Source organism: Zonotrichia albicollis, chromosome 1 (assembly GCF_047830755.1).
Source record: "Zonotrichia albicollis isolate bZonAlb1 chromosome 1, bZonAlb1.hap1, whole genome shotgun sequence".
NCBI lineage: Eukaryota > Metazoa > Chordata > Aves > Passeriformes > Passerellidae > Zonotrichia > Zonotrichia albicollis.
Genome location: NC_133819.1, coordinates 22,700,693 through 22,720,840, shown reverse-complemented (window position 1 = coordinate 22,720,840; position 20,148 = coordinate 22,700,693). Strand labels below are relative to the sequence as shown.

Sequence of the window (20,148 nt, the reverse complement as noted above, 5' to 3'; positions counted from 1 at the left end):
GAAAGCTGAAAGAAAATCTTATGCCTTTTTATTTTAGTAAAGAATCCAGCTGTGATTCAACATTCAATATAATTAACATTACTAAAATTAGTAGGAGCCTGGAGCTCCTACAACAGAGAAGCAAGTAACTATAGATTATTAGAGAAACTAAGGATGTTTTCAAACCAGCTCATTCTCTAGGTAAAGCAGAGATCTGGCAAGCAATCTCAGAACAATTACTAATTATCTTTGAACCTGCAGAGGATGGACATGAAAACAAAAATAAGGCTAAAAAAACCCTGAAACAAATAATTAGATAATGTTTATGCAGCTAAATGTTAACAGAAAAAAAATTAATATCCACATGAATTACTGAAAACTAAGACCCAACTTTTGTCTGCAGACAGAAAAAAAAATCTCATGGATGTGGAAGAATTTATCACTTATCTTGAATTCAGTCTAGGTTTTAAGACAAGGGTATAATGAGTATTCATATTCAGTGTACAAACAATGAAAAATTAAGAGGGACTGCCACACTTTGAAAGAAAATACTAAAATGCAAATTAATCCCACCACTCTGAAAAACTATCTAAAACCACAGAATTTAATTCAGTAAGGACAAATGGAAAATTCTAATCTACAGGAATATCCACCTGTACAACATCCTAAATTGAATGAGCAAACAATATAATGCCTGCAGGAATACAGCTACTGTTACATTTATGTCTGAATGTTTATTTACAAGATGTGTAGAGTAACATAACTCTGTATGGCTGTGAAGCTTCTGCTGGAGTACTGTGCTCAGCTTTGATACACTACAGACCAAGAAGAATTTGATTCAATTGGAAAGACTACAGAAAAAACAAGAATAACTAGAGATTATGTTAGAAAATGCAATCAATGAATAATATCTTTCTCAATCTAGAGAAATAAATGTACAAGTACTAAAATATATGAAAGTGATATTGTGTGTAGAAAAATAAATTGCAGAGAATTTCAAGCAAATTTTAGGTTTAGTCCTAAGAAAATTCTTCCTGGTGGTAGGGGCAGCAAAGTAGTGGAAAGTCTTGAAATCCTAATAAGGAGGGACTCTAAAAAAAACCCATAACGACCAAGCATCTATCAATTAGAGAGTACTGATGCTGAATCATGTTTTCTTTGACTTTTTTTTTTTTTTATAGTAACTTTATTTATAAGTTCAGTTTAATAACAAATACAACACTAACAAGGCAACTCATTTGTCTTACCTAGCTTCCAAAATAACGAATAAATTTTTGCCCGTATGCTCTCTGAAATTTCCATGACGGAAAAACTGGGACAGCAGGCAGGCACTGGAATGACCTTTTGCTGTCTCTGGAAGCTGGTCATAACAGGTCTCTTGGGGTCTAATACAAAAACACAAAACCAGAGTAGAAGAATGAAGTAGTAGTATGATCCCAAACTTAGAGGAAATCCAACTTACTTTGCGGACACCATGTAAATAATTTTAATTTGGCCAAGAGTTGAACATAATCTGGGTCAGGAAATTTTAATCAGCATGACTAAAAATTTGTGAGAACAGCACTCACTTCTTTTTACAACATAGAACAAAATAAAATGCCTTTCGTAGAAGAAATTAAGCAGTTCAACTGTCTAGCATTAGAAAAGCTGGTCATTGTTCTGTTCAATACTTGGTCCATTCCCAGCTGATTTAGCAAATGCCATATAGTGGCCAGAATAAAATGAAAATAAATGAATAACAAAAATGAAATAAAAAAAAAATGAAATTGAAGATATTTTAGGTTTGGTAAGAATTATAGTGTAAAGTTATAAATGCTGTTATTTACTGTCATCAGAATTCAGACTACAAGAGCAAAGAATATCATTATTTTACTGGACTGCTCACAGTTCCACATGTATCACAAAACTTACCAACAATCTTTCCATTTTGATCACGTTTGACTCCCAAATCCTGCTCCTCCTGTCTCCATAACTGCACAAGAACGTTTGCTGCTGTTCGGTCTCTCTTCCCTCGCCAGATACTCATGTGCAAAACGGTTTTAGGGTTGTCAGAAAACTCAACCAAGATTCCAAGAATTATATTGCACAGGTTGTTGTCCCTTACCTTTATCAAGGATAAAGTAAACAAAGTTTTAAACTGTTCAAAACACATTGATGTCTTCTTTCTGAGAAATTGTGTACTATGTAATCAAGTAACTGCAAGCTTTTAATCACTAGTATTTGCACAAAATTAGTGTATAAGCTTGTACATCTTAAAGTTTCTGTCATCCTGCTATGCAAAGTTCCATAAATCAAGGAACATGAGGATAGGATCATATGAGATGCATTCCTGTGTGTACAATCACAAGTAGTTTTTGTGTCCATGGCTCCAGGATCATATGCTGGAGAATACACTGCTACCAAGGTTTATTGTTGTAAGAAACAGCCCTCTGAAGGCAGAGGCTGAGCAGTACCTCACAGCACACCTTCTCTTTTGTGGCCAGATCTTTTGGCAGCAGCTGAGAGGAGGCAAGGGCTTCAAACTGAGAAAGGGTCAGTTTAGATTAAATACTGGGAAAAAAATTCCTTCCTTTGAGGCTGATGAGGGACTGGAACAGCTTGCCCAGGAAAGCTGTGGATGTCCCAACCCTGAAGGCTGGATAGGACAGGCTGGAGGTGGCTTTGAGCAACCTGCTCTAGTGGAAGGTGGCCCTGCCCATGGCCAGGGGAGTTGGAACTGGATGATGTTTAAGGTCACTTCCAACCCAGGCCATTCTATGACTCTGCTATTCTGAGGGTCTGCAGCCTTGCACTGCAAGAATATCATGGGCTGACAGCACAACCAGTGTGAATGAGGAGTGAGTGACCCAAGGAAGGTGCATTTTTATTTCCTAAGAGTTGAGATGTCTGTGCCAGCTCCATGTCCAAGATCCACAAAAGTAGCTATACACACAAGATAGATGTACAAGGTAACTTCAAACATAAAAACTGTTAAAGCCATCAAGTGCTCTTACTAACTTCAATATGAAGAACTGAAATGCTTTTCTAAAGAGAGATGTCATCCAAACTGAAAGCAAAGTTTGGGTTTTCTTTTCAAAAATGAATAATTCTGTTAAATTAAAAACTCCCTCTGTCAAATATGTATTAAAAAAAAAAAAGAAAAAAGATACAGGGAAAACCTGTACAATAATTTCTGAGCAGATATCTGGGTATCTCTCAGGCAGTTAAATATACTCAGGTTTTTTTTGTTTGTGTTGGTTTTTGTTTGTTTTTTTGGTTTTGTTTGGTTGGGTTTTTTGTATCATACCAGTCTTAGGAGATACTGCAACAAAAATAACAAAATTTGCCATGTTGTTTTCCTACTCTTTCATTCTACAAAACCAGTAATAAAAATACCTACTGCCAACAAATCCAGAAGGAGAAAAACGCCCTGCTTTTCAATAAAAGATTCCTCTGCAATGAAACATCCAATGACACAGGACCTTAAACAGAAATAATATTCCTTATGTAGAAAAACTTTTATGATTCTGAACATTCTACAATCACCTTATTTATTTTACTGAATTTCATACCATTTGGTATGCAATACTCAGGGAGCAGAAAAATCATGTTTCATGTGCCTTTCATTTACACCTATAACTAAATATACCTGCTTGACTGCTCTTTCTTCTCCTGCAGGTGGCACACCTTCCTTGAAGCAGCCTGACAAATTTGGCAGGCTCTCAATCAATTGGAATATGTATTTGAACTGAAACTAACTCAGTAAACGAGTTTAAAATTTAACCAGGTTATTTCCCTAATCTGATTTATTGTAGGGCTGCATGAGTACTTCTGCCAGCAAAACCAAGGGGGTGAGTCAAGCAACACATTTTTGGCAACTGTTTGCTTCTCCCAGATTAAAATGATCATAAAGTCAGCGTTCACGTTGCTGTTGCTTCTTTATTTCCTCTGCTATGGTCATTAACAGAGAAACGAGAGATCTCCTGTATCAGTATTTTTTCCCAGCAAACATATTTGATTTTTAATGTATTTATCAACCTCTGCCTTAAAATTTTTATTTTCCTCCCATGTACTGGCAATCTTTAAAATATTTTTAGCCCAATATAGCCAGTTTACAGACAATTCTTATGTTTACATAGGTTTTTGCTAATATTGGTCTATTCTTGCCTGCTGTTTACCTCTCTAAACTTATTTACAGACTCTAACCATATGCCTCTCTTAGAAAGTCTTGAGTAACTCTGCATGTCAGGAGGTCACTCTGTGTGGGGAGTGAGGTTGTCACACTGAATACATATTTAAAAAAAAATCTTACATGTGGTGTATTTAATTTCTTTTGCATAGTTTTTAATTAGTCAAATTTTATGAAGAATTTTTATACACTATAAACAGAAGAAAGGCCTACATATGCAGAGAAAGCTCATAGCATTGCAGAAAAAATACAAGACTTGACATTTTTCCAAGTTACTGCTGCTAAAATACTTCACTAACCACAAGCAGTCCAGTGCACTGAGGAGGAGACAATTGTGGCCTATTCCACTACATAACCTCGTTGGATCCATCTTTAAGTATGAGACGAGAATATCAATTCCTTCACAGCTGAATAGTTCCTGTTGAAATGTTAATCAAAGCAATGTTTCTTAAGCCATATTTACTAAATTTAAACATGTAAGAAAATACAGTGGAAAATGGTAAATGTAAATATTTATATTGCAATAAATTTGGTCCACTTGTTAGAGCAGGAGATACACATAGGAAAAAAGATTTTCAGTTTTTCCGAAGTTCTAATTCATTTCTTAACACACTTTCATATATCAATTTCAAAATAATGTAAATTAATAATCAAATAGGTTCAACACTTGCTAGTGGATTTCTGACTGCTTTTATATTTTAGCTGGGTCAAGAAACATGACTTGTTAACAATGAACTGCAATTGACACCTGCTTTTCAAGTAAAACACAAAAAAGCAGCTTCCCTTTTAAGAAAATACAATATGTTTTGACACTTTCTGCACAGTAAAAGGTAGAAAGATACATACCTTTCTGTCGTTATCATCTTCACAGAGAACAGACAAAATAAATAATATGTCAGCTTGGATTTCCAGTAGAGCAATACTTTCTTTTTCTTTAGCTATGTCTGCTGCATACTTTAGGATGTCTGTGAATGGATATATTTTACATATATGAATGCCCCTATACACACGTCAAAATTCTATTACAGCTGCTGCCTTTTACAAAACTCAAATTTATATGAAAGGATTTTTAAAGTAAGTTCAGTTTTCTCTCTTGTGTTTCAATAACAGCTTCCAGAAGTGGTGCACTCTGATGCTGCAGTTTCATGGCTTTTACTCTTGGTGACAGAGTCAATGACAGCAGCTTGCACTGACCTCTCCCTTGCTCAGACTCTGTGCTGCCCCTTAGATTGTGCCAGTGTAGGGAATTCAGGGAACTGATAGGAATTAAAGAACTCTTAGAAAAAGACAACAAACTGGCTGCTTCACTCTACTCCACAGCTTCACAAATGTTTGAACAGACAGTGGAAATGTGGGAAAGACATGAAATACCACCTTTGCTGAGAAAGTCACTCTTGGAGCCACTACGTGGAAGAGGGCATTCATACACAAAATTCCCCTAGAGTAAAAGTTACTTGATTCTGATATGTAAGGTATAGTAATTATTTTACTTTCACTAAAAGCTGTAGGTTCCCACAGAGTTTTCACTGGAGTTGAACTGAGGCTATAAAATAATTAATTTCCAGGTTTTTTATTAGAACACAGTCTTTGAATTTCACAGGATCTTTCCTGTTTTGTTTCCTACAGAGTACTGAAAACTTTCTGATATTGTAAGAAAAGAACTTAAACCAGCTTGTTTTGGAACTTAAAACCAAATTTAACAGTAAGTATGTGTTACTGAACGAGAAGTGCTCTAAAATTGCAGGAGCAGTGATTAAGCAGTTTTATTCAGCTTTTTTTCTTCATGTTGTTCATATAAAGGTACCTTGCTATTATTTTTATTCTGTGCTAAAGCAGAGTTGTGGAAAGCAACACTCTGATAGACCTAGGTGGAAAAATACTCATGGGCTGGAGTTTCTGGGGACTGCCACAACAAAAACAAGATCTACCAAATGCAGTAACATAAAGTGAGAAGGGGCAGCTTTTGCTCTGAAATTAAACATCTAGACTTTTAAAACTGTCTGGTTTGCTTATCTCATTCCATGTGTATTGAAATGAAAAAAAAAAATTAACATCAAATCAGTTACATCTTGGATTAATTGGTTGAGGATTTTTTAGTTTTTCAGCTGTTGAAGGACACACTAAAAACACAGCACACAAAAACACATGAACATTCTCAGTGTCAACAGAAATGTACTAATTAAAGAACAGCAATACAAATTGTGCTTTACCCAGTAGCTGGCTAATTGCTCCCTGGTCACACAAGTTACTGTTCACAGCATCATTATAAAGGGCCACAACAGATCTCAGAACTCGGAGGCTGTAGCGCATTTGCGCGAGTTTGGTGCCACGACCGCCTGTTCCATGGAAACTGTTACCTCGACCAAAGAAAGGATCTGTGGAGCAATCACAACCAATGCTGGTTTTGGCACACAATCTACGTTCAGAAGAATGCGCTCAGAAAAAATAAAACAAAACAAACCCCAAAAAACCCAAAACACAACATCAAAAACCCCCAAACCCTGCTGAAGTTAGAAATTATTCTTGTTTAAAACCATCTAGAAATAAGCCTTTTTGTTTAGAACTACACTTTTTACATGCATAAGAAAGGTAACATTTTGGTGAACATTTAAAATTATTACACATTTTTTTACCCTTAGTAGGTTCATGAGCAGTTTTACAAACTCAAAATGTTATGTTTGGCATGACATTTAATATCCACCTTTTGATCTCCATTCAACCCAATTAAAAATTTCTTAGGAAATTTCTTAGGAGAGCTAGGAAGACATACCAATTTTATGATGAAAAATACCTATCCTTAGAAATCTGGGCAGGAACACTGAGTGCACTTAGTTCTATTTTTGCTTAGCCCACACTCTTATCTGATGCCCAGAAGCCAGCTGTAGTCTGGAACCTGTCTCACCATGTACGACTCTGAGTTAACATGCCCTGTCTCATGGCAGGAATTCCTGCTTGGACTTCTTGCCACAAGGGAAGGGCCTGGCTCACTTAAAACACAGACAGCAGAGGTGTTTGTCTGAAGGAATATCAATATAGTGGTACACAGGGAGAGGGGCACCAGCTCATCCTTCAATAGGAAAAAAAAAGTTTGTTTGTTTTTGGAAACATTTGTTTCTTAGGTGGCCTATGAAAAAGAACCATTCTGACATCATGAGTTTTACATTTTCCTTTCCTGTTAAGAAAAGTAGATTCAGCTGAACTGTTTTGAGGTTACCTGTGTGTGAAAGCCATGAGAACCCACTGACCTTGGCTTATACACCATTCTAGAAACACAAGGAGAAAAGTATTCGCTTGGCAGGACAAGTATTTGTCTACTAACACAGGAGCCACTGAAGCTAAAACAGCAAGTGCATGAAGCTGTAATTCTTCATATTGGGCAGCAGACCAGTCAGGAAATGCAGACCTTTGATTTTGTTTTACATAGTAAAGCAAAGCTGGGATCACATGATTTTCACTGAAGAGCTGCAGTGTCCAGACAAAGAAAAAGAGAGACAGTTTACAGGTTTCACATGCAAATAAGAAAAAACTGAAGGGTGAGTCAACTTTATCTGTCCTACAATAACAAAATTAAATTTTAATTGAGAAAATATGTCATGAACACTACAAGTACAGGCAAACTCTTTTTATATTCTGTAGCTTTCCCAGAGATTGTGGTTTGCTAAATTTTATTATATTCTTCAGGTGTATTTCAACAATGCTCTGCAGTCACTTGTCAGCAATTTCCCTATCATGGTCTAAGTTTGTAACTTTCTAAAATACAAATTGTATGCTACTTTTCAACAGCAGGGCTTGGTCTGAAGCTATGTATTAATTCTTGATTTGGAGAACAGAGAATTTCAGTGTACTGTACTATGGTAGATGGAGAGATAAGTAATATTCTCGTGATTCTTTTTTCTTTTTTAAAAAAAATATATTATTTCTGTTCTGTTACAACTCACCTGCGCAGAAGATGGGTCTTTAGATAAGATTCCTATTATATTAAATAATAACTTCTTCATCTCAAAATCCTCGTAGGAGTAGGTAAGTTTAAAACCTTTTACCAAAGGATTGGGAAGTTTAACTATGATGGAAATGGTAGACAAGTTACAAAAAAAATCATAATTGAATGCAAAAAATGTGTAATTATGCACTACGGAATCTCTTACCTTCAGTACATGTTGCAAGTACTATTAAGATCTTTGCAAATCCACTTTCCTAATAGGCATTCAAAAAACACACATTAATTAAATTGCAGTGAAATTAAGACTTATGATTTAATTTTGGCTTGACTTTTTTCTTCAGAACACAGAATTTAATGTATCCTATGGCAGAATAAACAGAATTTTATCAAAGAATTGAACAACCATTTGGACATTATACAACAATAACTAACTGCAGTCCTAAGGGTACAATTAGTTAAACCCATGCTTCATTCAGTACAAGTCTGAACTTCTGTGGGGAAGTCCCAAACATTTGTATTCACTACTATAATCTAACACAAAAAATATTCTCAGTGTTTTTAGAGCTGTTTGTTAAAATGCATTTGGTCATGTTTTACATCAGGGTCATCAGTGCCTATGAAAACTGCATGTATGGGGAAGAAGAATTTAGCAATACTACATATGAAAAGCTCAGAAATAAAATCTTGTAAATCACAGCTCCCAGAGAGCTAACAGAAGGACAATAATGTCTAATATAACTATGGATAGGACCAAAGCCAGGAGGTGTCTCTGCAGCACATTAGAGGCAAAGGAGAGTTGTTTCTGAGGTAAGCAATTAGCAAACAGGTTTTTTCCTAAGACAAAGATAATAATATCAATATGAACTTTACATAAATTTTACAGTTTGCTCATGATGAGAAAACTTTTCCTTTTCAAAAGTTCAGACTCCCGTGCACATTCGTGAACTATATAAAATATAAGACTAACTTTTCTGAAGTTGCTTGGATAGTATATTAAGAAGAAAAGGGAACATTCTGAAGCGAATTGCCATAGTATTATCTGTAAGGCAGTATTAAATAGTAATGTTAATGTTTTTTCCACCTTATATTTATACCTTGCAAAATCTCTAGGCAGGCTGAGAGTAAAAAACCTAAATTAAATTATTTTAATATTTTCTTTGCATAGAAACAATTTTTCTTCCTTTTATTAAAAGGAATTAAAAATACATATCTGGTTTACTTACTTTGTAGGAATAAAATGCCCTGTTTCTACAGCCAGATAATTTGAATATTTTAGATATTCAATATGTTGCTGCAATTGTGTAACAGACATTTCATACTAGTTGGTGTTAAATGAAAAGCTTGAATGAAAAGTCTGTAATCTTCATTTAGTAATACAGCCAATTGGTAAACTTTTCTTCAACAGGAAAGTAATATATTCCTGAACAGCCAATTAATCCACAGGGATCTGATTGCTTAATTATTCAGTCTGTATGTCCCAACTTCATTTGAACCTGTAAATCTCAAATGTAAAACAAGAGACTAAAGCAATATTAACCTCTATATAGAGTTAATTTCTCTGCAAGTTTCTCATAAAAATTCTGCAATGTTACAAAAGAATGAATCATCTACATTTCAGGCAAGTCATGGTAGTGCATTATGTGTCGTAGTCTTTAAAAGAATTTATGTGCCTCTTATTAACTGGACCTAATTATTTTCTCAGAATCTTAGAGCTCCTGAGCTGAGTTTTGCACATCCTTCTTGTTCCCAGTTATGAGGCACACATTGGATTTCAGTCATCTGAATATAGCTTACATCTTCAAACAAAAAATGAGATTTAGTGCAAAACTCTTTTTAGGAGAATGGCATATTTAAGAATCCATACAAGAATACAAGAATTAACATTAAATTTTGCACATAGATAATGTTAATGTGATTTTCTAAGAATTAAATGAAGTTGATAGTATTCTGGGCTAATTACCTACAGATTTTAAGTCTCTTTGAGGTAAAGACAACTACAGAAAGAAAAAATGTTTTCTTGCTCAGCAAATCCAAGAAAGAAAAAAGCACTGGAGACACAGGATAAATAAATGTTAGAACTCAAATGGAGAAGAATACCAAGCTTCTAAAAGCAAAGAAGAAGCTATTAGTGTCTGGAATACAACTCTAAATCCTTACAATCAGAGGCACTGCAGGGCTTTCAGCTAGTAAGGTGGCAATCACCAAGAGGTCATTCCGCAGCTGGTGATCGCAGTGCCGGAAGCCACACACCAGCTCTACAAACGCTTCTTTCAAAGCACTAAAAAGAAAAAGAAATGCATTTTACCTTTTTCTTTGATATTCTAATGTTGGATAGCTCCACATATATGAATCCTCATTCAGCATCATACTTTTCAAAGCCTTAGGGTTTAACTACAAGAGAAATAGCTTAGAACTTTATTCAGAAGTGGATTCCTTTGGGTACCACTAGACATCACATTTATTTGTAGATGCAAGATGCATATAGTAAAAATTGCATCTTCCACTGTTTGTGTTTTAACTAATTAATATAAACACACAGTATTTTCTAAATGTGGAACTGGACATTGCTGAATGATTATTGAGAAGGAATAGCCTAATCTTAAATAGTTAAAACAGTCTAACTCACTAAGGAAGAACCTGTTATTTACACCAGAAGAGGATCTAGAAATAAAACTTGTATATGATGGCATAGAAATTCCTTGTAATTTTGTAACATCAGCACTTCAATAGTGAAGGAATACTGGCCTGTTATGCCTAACGTGGGAGCCTCAAAATGATGCACTTAACTCTTCCATTGTACAAAGCAATAGATAGAGCTATTCCTCCTGCACTATGCAGCATAGCACCTTGTTCTTGCCCTGTAACAGCAACTACTATTTTAATACTGAAATGAGGATGTAATCAGAGATCCATTTGAATTTCTATCAGTTAATTTCCAACAAAATGCTACACAACAGAATGCTCCAGATGTCTCCACAATGACAAAATTAATTCATTAAATGCTCCCTGTACTTACTGTACACATTCCAAGCTTCTGAGCTGATTAACAACTTCTTCTTTTGAGACTTTTTCTAGCAGGTTCCACAGGATATCTGAGGAACGGAACAGCAGCTGTCCTGAGGGATCAGCACCATTCAGACACAAACAAAGCCTCCTGGCTCCTTGGACGTTCACCATTTGTTCACAGCTTTCTCCTGAAATTACATAAATCAGAGTAATTAATTCTGTATAGGTCAGTAATTGTGTCAGGCATGTTCAGAGAACAAATGATTTAAGATCAATTGTAATAAGATTATTGAAAGAACAGTTTGTACTAACCAGAGATGGAAAGATGCTGGAGAGCTTTAAGTACCCACAACTTCTCAGTAAGTTGATTTTCAACTAACGTTAGTGACAAAACAAGAATTTCTGCTAATCCTCCTATTTCAGCCATCCGGATTTTATAGTTTGGACTTGTTGGCTGGTAACCTGTACATACAGTAGCATTAATTAAAATGCAGTAAATTGCAGTAAAATTAAATGCAGTAAAACCCCAGAATTTTGGTTACTTCATAAACTGTTCATACTTTTTAAAGAAAGGATTGAAAATCACATATCATATTTCAAACAGTTAAGAAAAACAATCCAATACACAAGAGCTGCTTTTCTTATATCTGAATAGTGCCTATAAAACATCCAACTGACTCACTCCCAAGCAGATTTCAATGCTATAGAAACAAATTACTTGCTTAGAATTTAGACAATGAAAGTAAAAGCAGGGCTATAGAAGTGAAAAACTTTCTTCAGTCATAACCTAGTTCTCTTCAGTAGCCTGGTGACTAGAGAATTATTGCATTCTCTCATCATATTACTTAAAATAGGTGAATCCAAACCTTGATTTACACGCTTGACTTTCTAATGTGTCTATGTTTTTACTTTTGTCCATGCATATGCAAATCTGTATTTCATTACTAAATTATGGGGAAGGTGAAGCATGGAGAAAATAAATTCATGTTTATTCTCATACTATGATCACTCACAAGAGCAAAGCTTATTTTAAGCAGCTTAAATACATATATATGTATATATACACACTATATATATATATATATATATCAAATTTCATAAAGTACAAATTGATAAATACAGATAATTCACATGGTGAAATGAGGTTTAACTAAGCGCACACTCTGATAGGCTCAAAGTTGATATCATTTTACAGATAAGAGAACTCTGCAGGGTCAGACTTTGGCAAGATGTACATATATGCTTAGAGATGAAATATTTGACTTAAAAAATTAGAATGAAACACATTGTTCATTTCAAGATAACATATCCTATTTTCTAAATTGGAAGAAGAAACAAAATTGCTCAATAACATTCATTTACCCTGATGGAATTATTTACAGATACAGAACCAAATGCATACATAGCTACGTGCAGGATTTGAGTTTTGTTTGTAAGGTAAAAACAGATTTGGATGCTTTCCCATTTCTAGAATTTTGAAAGGGTTGTAGTAGCAGCAGCTTCTTTAGGCCTCCTGAAATAGATGACAACTTGTAAAAGGGCACAGGATTAGCATCCCACTGCAGGAACATAGCAGGGGAGCACACTGACATCAAGCATGCTCCCTGACCTGCCCTCCCGAGCCACACTGTGGCAATATTCCCTTGAGGTTGGCTGCCTCTAGAGACAGTGCAGTCTCAGAGCAGGGGATGCTGTGCCCCTCTGGGAGGGATCCATGACTGACTTCACCTGACCACAGTCTCTGGCACCATCCTAAGAGTCAAAGGAATTCTATAATGGTGGATTCTGATCATGCCTCCTTCTGCAGAGATAAATCACACCATTTATTCAAACCCATGATCAAATGTGTCCATATAATATGAACTCAACCAAATTTAAATGGATTCAGATCTATCCCTCACAACACAAGTGAAAGCAGAGCTTCTTCTCTCCAGGCTACATATAAAAACCTGAAAACTACATTTCCCTTCTTATAATTCTGATCTCAACTACTTTTTTTTTTCCCCTCCATTACCCAGATTTCAGAGATCTTGTATCACTTCACATTTTCTGGATGCTATTTTACGATAATTTTGTAAGTGCAAAAATTAATTCCTTGTACATTGATGAACTTATTTCAGATTTAGAATATGCACCTCTATAAAAATATCTTAATTATATATTTGCCAATGTTATATATTTAATATATGAGATACAGTAACCATAGTTATAAAGAAAAACTAATCAATAGCTAATTAAAAGAGGCATTTCAAAATAGTTGGGATCATTAAAAATAAAAACAGCCTGCTTTACCTGAAAGTAGTTTTCCTGGTAGCTCCGTATTAAAAAAATTAACAACACTCTTACAGATTTGTATTCTAACCTGAGAGCTTTGTATGCTCATCAAGTAACCTGTCAGAAAGAGAAATAAATGTAATTAACAGACTTTATAACTTCTCAGAAAGTATTCTTAACACTGTGTTCTTCTTTTTACAGCACTTAGTATTACCTACAAATCCGTAATTTCATGCAAAGTTCATTATAAAATATTCAAGAGGCAGAGACTCCCACACTGGAGAGGACAAAGGCATCTTAGAGGAGTAACCTAAGCTTAATCAAAAAGTTACCTTCTCTGCTTTATGGCTACAGACACTTATACAGCACTGGATGGTATTCCCGAAGTTGGGGAATTCTGAGGAAAGCTACTAACCTACTACACTAAGCTGTTGTCATCACTACTAAGCCATTAGAAACTCTTCTAAGCAGATATGATATGAAATAAAGGGAGCATAGAAGCAAGAAGGATACATGTTCCTGGCATCCCAGGTTTCAGCATTTACACCCCCATTTCTCAGATCAAAATGAAATGGAACAGGCTATATACACATTTACTTCTTCATGTGCACTGATAACATTTTCTCATGTAGCTTTTGACATGGGCAAACAGGTAATTCTGCAGGCTAATCTTCAGGTTAGCTGCAGAGCAAAGTAAAAATTGTCTCTAACATGAAAAAACACAGAGGATTGAATGAATAATTTAAAGGAATTACCTACATTTACTAAGGAGTAACAATAAATTAAAATCATGCTAATAATACAGTTGATTTTATTGTGGCATAATAATAATTTTATTGTGGCGTATCAGGTTACACTCACCCAGTTGTGTAATGGATTGTGAAACTTCAACGGAATAGTTTGCTTCATCAGATGATTTCCTTTTTTGAAATGGTAACCTGCAAAATGAAATTAAAAATATTACAACTATGTAATAGTTAATGAAGTCACCAGAAAAGTTCAGTAGCTCTTCTCTTCTTCCTTGACAATTTTTTCAGATAAGGACACATTTTCTAGGATGAATGCACTCTTTGCAATGCTGATTCTACACTGAAAGCTTCATAATCTGCAATTACATGTTGGTAATTAGTGGCACATGTTCATAGATAACATTTTAATAATTCAAATATGATGCAACAAGATATGATGAATAAACAAATGTAATTTAAATGTGGAAGACTAAATTCTAGAACCTAGGCACTATCAGGCTATTACAGAGCTAGGCTATGCATAGACATGTGCAGAGGTGGAAAAAAGGGATGCTATCTCTGGGCAAGACTTCTTGAAATGGATAAAAGTAAACCCAATAAATGGACTCCAAACAGCACAGTAACAAATTTCTTTTAGAAAACAGGATATTAATAAATACTCAATAACATATTCAAAATACTCAGGACATAAACATGTAAGTGCTAAAAACTGTCTAACAGTAAACATTACAATATTATGCTATGGTCTCTGCAGTACATACTGTGGAAGCAGCTTTCCAGTAAGTTTACCTCCGTAAACACTACCAGAGGAAAAGGAAGGAAAGAACAAACAATGAAATAAATGCTGGGAGAGGCAGGGGAGGAAGAAAAAAGACATTGGAAAAAAAGAAAGTGGGAAGAAGACAGGTAAACAGAAGCAGCTACAAAAGAGTGGACTATTTTACTATTTTACTGGGGAAATTAATGTATCTGAAACTGAGTCCTAAAAAAGGCTTCTCTGTCATATGAAGTAGTAGTGAATTGTGGTGGAATTTCCATAGTACAGAAATTAAAGCAAAACCCAAGGGTGCAATTTTCCAAAATATATTCATTGCAGAAACCACAATTAGTACTGAACTGCTCTAAAAGAGGAAAAATCTCACAGAAACATTTTATCGACTTTATACACTCATTCTCAGTTTTGTCATGCTTCTAGCAAACACCAAAGACAATTAAACTCCATGATGTACCTCCTCATTCCCCACTGTGTGGCAGCAAAGAAAAACAGTACATCTCAGGGTGCTGAGGAAACTCAAAGATTCAGCTGAGAAGTTCTGTGTTTATTAAACCTAACAGTTGAGAGGAAGCTGTGTAAAAATTTATCTGAATATCTGTTTTACTATGCACAGGCTTTTTTTTTCTTCCTTATTCTCCTGAGATGAAATTAAATACAGGAGTAACTGTAGCTTCTAGCATAGCATAAATAACTTGACTGAATTATTGAAGAGGAAAAATCTGACAAGTGTGGATAACACCTAAATTCTATTCTACAGATTACTTGAAATACAGTATGACAACAAAGATGCCCAAAAGTTCATGCAATACATTTTAAAAATAAATATAAATCCTGTTGACATTCACTCTCTCCTGTAATATGGCTTGTCATTTTGTAATGCTTACCTTCAGGTATTAGAGTGTCTTTGTGTCACCCTAAGTTTTTAAACTCACTTAAGAGCTTGTCTGAAACAGCAAAACACACCTTGGTACCACTCAGCTGCTGAATCCTTTGAGGCCAGCAGTCCCAGATTGACCTGGGCAATAAGAGACCCTGGGGAACCTCACTTGCAAGCAAGCTGGGGCCCAGTACAAAGCACTTTTGAATTCTGTAACATCTAACTGCACAGAGGCTGAACTGTTAAAATAGGATCCTCATCCATGCCACCAGAAACTGCACACAAGTAAAAGACATTTGATAAAAATGATGATACAATGGATACCTTGCAGTTACAAGGTGCTTTGTAGGTAAATGCTGCATGAATATGACAGTTTCCTTAGAAAATATATAAACCTGTTAATAAGTAGTATTTAAATCTCTAAAAGAGGGGCTGAGGTACTTACCCAAACAGTTTAATAAGTTCACATAAAGGCTCAGTGAAAGCTTCTTGCTCATACATTTTGTCTGCACACAGGTTAAGAACGTCAGTAATTTGTGCAATATCCTTAAGGGGCTTTTAACGTAAAATTAAGGAAATAAAATCATCTGTACCACTATGAATCAGCAGAAAAAGCTGAAAACTGAAAGCTCATCACACTTCAAACACACAGCCAAGAAAATAGAAGACCAATATTTACAAAGTTAGGTGTTTTAAAAGAAGTATGTGAGTCAATACTTAGGCTTTTCGAAGCAGCCCTACTTTTACATAAGTACAACTTTTGCAAATCTGATTTAGGTGTCTTCTCAGCTGAACTCACTGGAAGCTCAGCACTAAATTTCTAAAAATGGAGGATGAAAAGCTTTTACATCACAATGTCAGATTTACCTACCTAAATTCTGAGACAGCCTTGTGATATTTGAATTGCTTTCTCCTCTAGTCCCAAGTGACTAACTGAAATTTGAAAATCTGGACCCAAATACATATGGAGATTACTTAATTTAAGGGTAGCGGCACAAAATCAAGGCTGAATTGAGACTGAGAAGTTACTACCAATCCAATGACTCACAGAAAGAGCCTTGCAGTACACAACTCAGTTGTAATGTGATGCCTTAAATCACTGTGCAGTTATCTGAACTGTATGAAATTAATAATATTTTTCCACATACCAACACCCTCCTTAGTACTTCTCATTATTGGAATCTTTCAGTTTGTACTCTAAATATGAAAGAAGGTTTCAGATAAATTAGTCTTCATTTTTCTTTAAAACATCTCCTTACTGGAAGTCTCTTTTATCTTGCTATTTTATCTGCTGTTTTTTAGGTAGTGGCAATTATTATGCTTTTCTGTTCTGAGTTTAAAGTACACCAGTTACATTTTGGACACTTTCAGCCACTGTAGAGGTGAGAACCTTCTATTGAAATTTGTGACAAATGAATCTAATATCCAAGAATCTTGTCAATCTGCCAACCTTGGCTGTGTGCACACAAGGAGGCCAGTGATGAGAATGTATATCCCTATTCTCCACAGGGAAGCACATTACAGCATCAAATACTTTACTGAAAAGTCAGACTCTTACCATACAGAAAACACCATGACTTTAGAATTCTAAAGTGGCAAAAAGGATACAAATCCATTTTCAAAATGCTTGACTACGTTCTTCAGAGTTTTCAGCTGCTCTTTTTCCAAATCTTTCTTAAATAAAAGAATGAAAAACCGGTTTTAATTGCAGTTTGCCCAAGAACCTTAAATGATTATGTTTATCCCCCTTTAAGTTTAAATGAAAGTGGAAACCAGATTTGAAAGTTTACAAGACACAACAAAATTCTCAAAGTGCTTTGAAGCAGGATTAACTCTATGATGAAGCCTCATTTCTAAGTATGAAGTCTGTTCTGCTGTAACTGAAGAGGTTTTCAAAAACTCCTGTTCAAACGTGCTGACTCTTTCTCTTAAATTCTTTGTGATTCTTTGTAAAGCAGCTAAGAAAACCAAACCTATGTTACACACAACATAAATGTGTAAGCGTGTAGATCTAAGTGGCTTAGAGTGCTCTACACCACTAGGAAAACAGCCTTCAAATTCAAAGCTGAAAACAACTGAAGTGAGGACATGTCAGGCTGTGTCAGTGATGTGCAGCTTTCATTTCAGCTCTCCTGAGCACCTGCAACTTCAGGCAGGCCAGGAAGTTGTTTCAGGACTCTACAAGCCCAGAATCCTACAGGAATTTTATCATATCTACATATCATATCTACAGAAGCAGTAAACAATAACATCTGGCAGTTTTCCTTCATTCAGTAAGTTTATTATATCAGCTCTGTAATAAAAAAGGGGAAGAGGGTAAGAAATAACTACTTCTCTGTGGGGCATTAATTTAAAATGTGCTAGGTTTAATCAGGTCCTTGTTTAAGAAGCATAAATTATCCATATTTTGGATCAAAATTATTTGATGGCTTAGTGAGTTTAATCTGCCAAATCATCTTGTGGAGGCTAAAAGTCATCTGTGAAAGCCCATGAGATATGATGCTACTCCTGTATGCGTAGGCAGTTGTATTTATTCTTCAACACTGACCTTTGTATATTTCACCTTCATTTAAAATCATCTCCCTGGAGAACTGTTAGCAGTTAACTTGGGCAATTACATAAATTCATGGCATACTTTTAATAAGGTTCTGTGTACATCTATTTCCCAGCTATAGGTTTCAATACTCTAAAATTCTAAAATATGCTAGAAATTCTGCATGTCTGGTTTTTGAATGCTCATGCCTTCAAAAATCAGAAGAAATACTCATTGTGCTCTGTAGCTCCAGCCACTTGTGTTGGATATAATAAACCCATCTGAGTTTATTCAGGGTGGGTGTTAAAGTAACTGAACAAAAAATTTGTCAAAACCCCATTACCATGTGTGTAACAGAGACAGCGAGGAAGCAGGGTTACTTACTGAGCCCGAATCTCCGAGTAGTGCGATGACGTGATTCAAATCCACTGACCTCGACTGTGCATCCTGAAAAAGCAACGCTTGTAACTTTTTTATTAAATGTTGTTTTTAAGGCGTTTAAAATGTGAAATAGCTGCGTTAAACCAACATGAATTTGCTCAGGGATGGGTAAATTCAAGCACACATCGGGGTTTGTTCTCAGCACGAGAAAGACAGCAGGGAAGAGCAGGGCACAGTGCACAGGGCACAGGGCAGGGCACAGGGCAGGGCTGGGCAGGGCACAGGGCAGGGCTGGGCAGGGCTGGGCAGGACGGGGCACAGGGTAGGGCTGGGCAGGGCAAGGCACAGGGCAGGGCACAGGGTACGGCGCAGGGCACAGGGCAGGGCACAGGGCACAGGGCAGGGCAGGGCACAGGGCAGGGATCGGGCCAGCACCGGGGCTGGAGGTGCCCCTGCCCGCGGAAGAGCTCACCTGAGCGGGGTCCGCAGCGTTCGAGCGCCTCTCACTGCCGCTGCGAGAGGGGCCGAGCCCCGGGGAGCGGGAGGCCGCCCGTGGGGCGGGGGGCTCGGCCGCGGCCAGCGAGGCCATGGCGGCTCCGCCGCGGCGGCAGCACGGCCCGGCCGTTGCCATGGGAGCGGTGCCGCGGCCCGGCCCTTCTGCCGCTGCTGCGGCTCTCCGCCCCCCGGCCAGAAATGGCACTTCGCGGGCTGCTGTCTGTGAGAAAACCATTCCCCACCCCGTCTATATGCTGGGCAGCTGGAAGGGAAGAGGCCGGTGGGTCCATAACAAGTAATCGTGAAAAAACCCTCCATGAGATGTCACCACGACAAACCCCAGACTGGGGCAGCCTGGCAGCGGGGAAAATGGCAAAAGTAATCTTTTCTGTGCATAGACTGATACAAAAAAGTAATAAAAGCCGGGAGAGAAGAGTGAGAGGATGCAGGTATCTTCTACTAGCAAACAGTGAGCAGCTGTTTGAGGTTTAGTTGACAGCTGAGATTCAGCGCTCAGTGTGCTCTCAGGTACTCTACTGGACTGCTCACTTCAGCTGCCATTCCTGGGATCTGGACACACCTGGGGCAAGTTCCACATACATCACATTGGATATGCACATATCCCGGATCTTTGAGTGCCAGCCTCGGTTTTCACTGACGAATAATTAACTACAATGATTCCAAACAAATATTTGAATATGTGAAATTTATTAAATGCTAACATGTCTCGAGTTTTAAACAGCTAGCTTTTATATGAAAATAAGTGATTGATAACAATCAAGAAAGACAACTTTATGGCTCCAACTATAACCAACACAGTCCTTATTTTCATTTTTCCCAGCTTGCATGCTACACTCTTCCCATTTCATACTTGCCTTCTACAAAAATAAGGTGCATCTCATATTTAGTACTCACACATGCTATAGAATTCTCTTTTCATCAAAGGGAAAAGACAAAGTGTTGTGTATTTG

The 20,148-nt window shown here is 36.6% G+C and overlaps 1 protein-coding gene across 1 annotated transcript in view; it reads right to left on the bottom strand.

Annotated features, from left to right (window-relative positions):
- CFAP69 (cilia and flagella associated protein 69) overlaps positions 1-19,427 on the bottom strand; it is a 53,783-nt gene extending 34,356 nt beyond the window's left edge. The window contains 18 exon segments of the mRNA XM_074535814.1: positions 1,227-1,364; positions 1,891-2,083; positions 3,359-3,440; positions 4,447-4,565; positions 4,994-5,112; positions 6,358-6,522; positions 7,393-7,609; positions 8,086-8,207; positions 8,293-8,341; positions 10,245-10,365; positions 11,104-11,281; positions 11,406-11,555; positions 13,386-13,484; positions 14,229-14,305; positions 16,214-16,323; positions 17,377-17,442; positions 18,686-18,748; positions 19,155-19,427. Of these exon segments, the coding sequence (XP_074391915.1) occupies positions 1,227-1,364; positions 1,891-2,083; positions 3,359-3,440; positions 4,447-4,565; positions 4,994-5,112; positions 6,358-6,522; positions 7,393-7,609; positions 8,086-8,207; positions 8,293-8,341; positions 10,245-10,365; positions 11,104-11,281; positions 11,406-11,555; positions 13,386-13,484; positions 14,229-14,305; positions 16,214-16,323; positions 17,377-17,442; positions 18,686-18,748; positions 19,155-19,412 (2,326 nt within the window). The 5' untranslated portion in view covers positions 19,413-19,427.
- Positions 19,428-20,148: the final 721 nt, after the last annotated feature.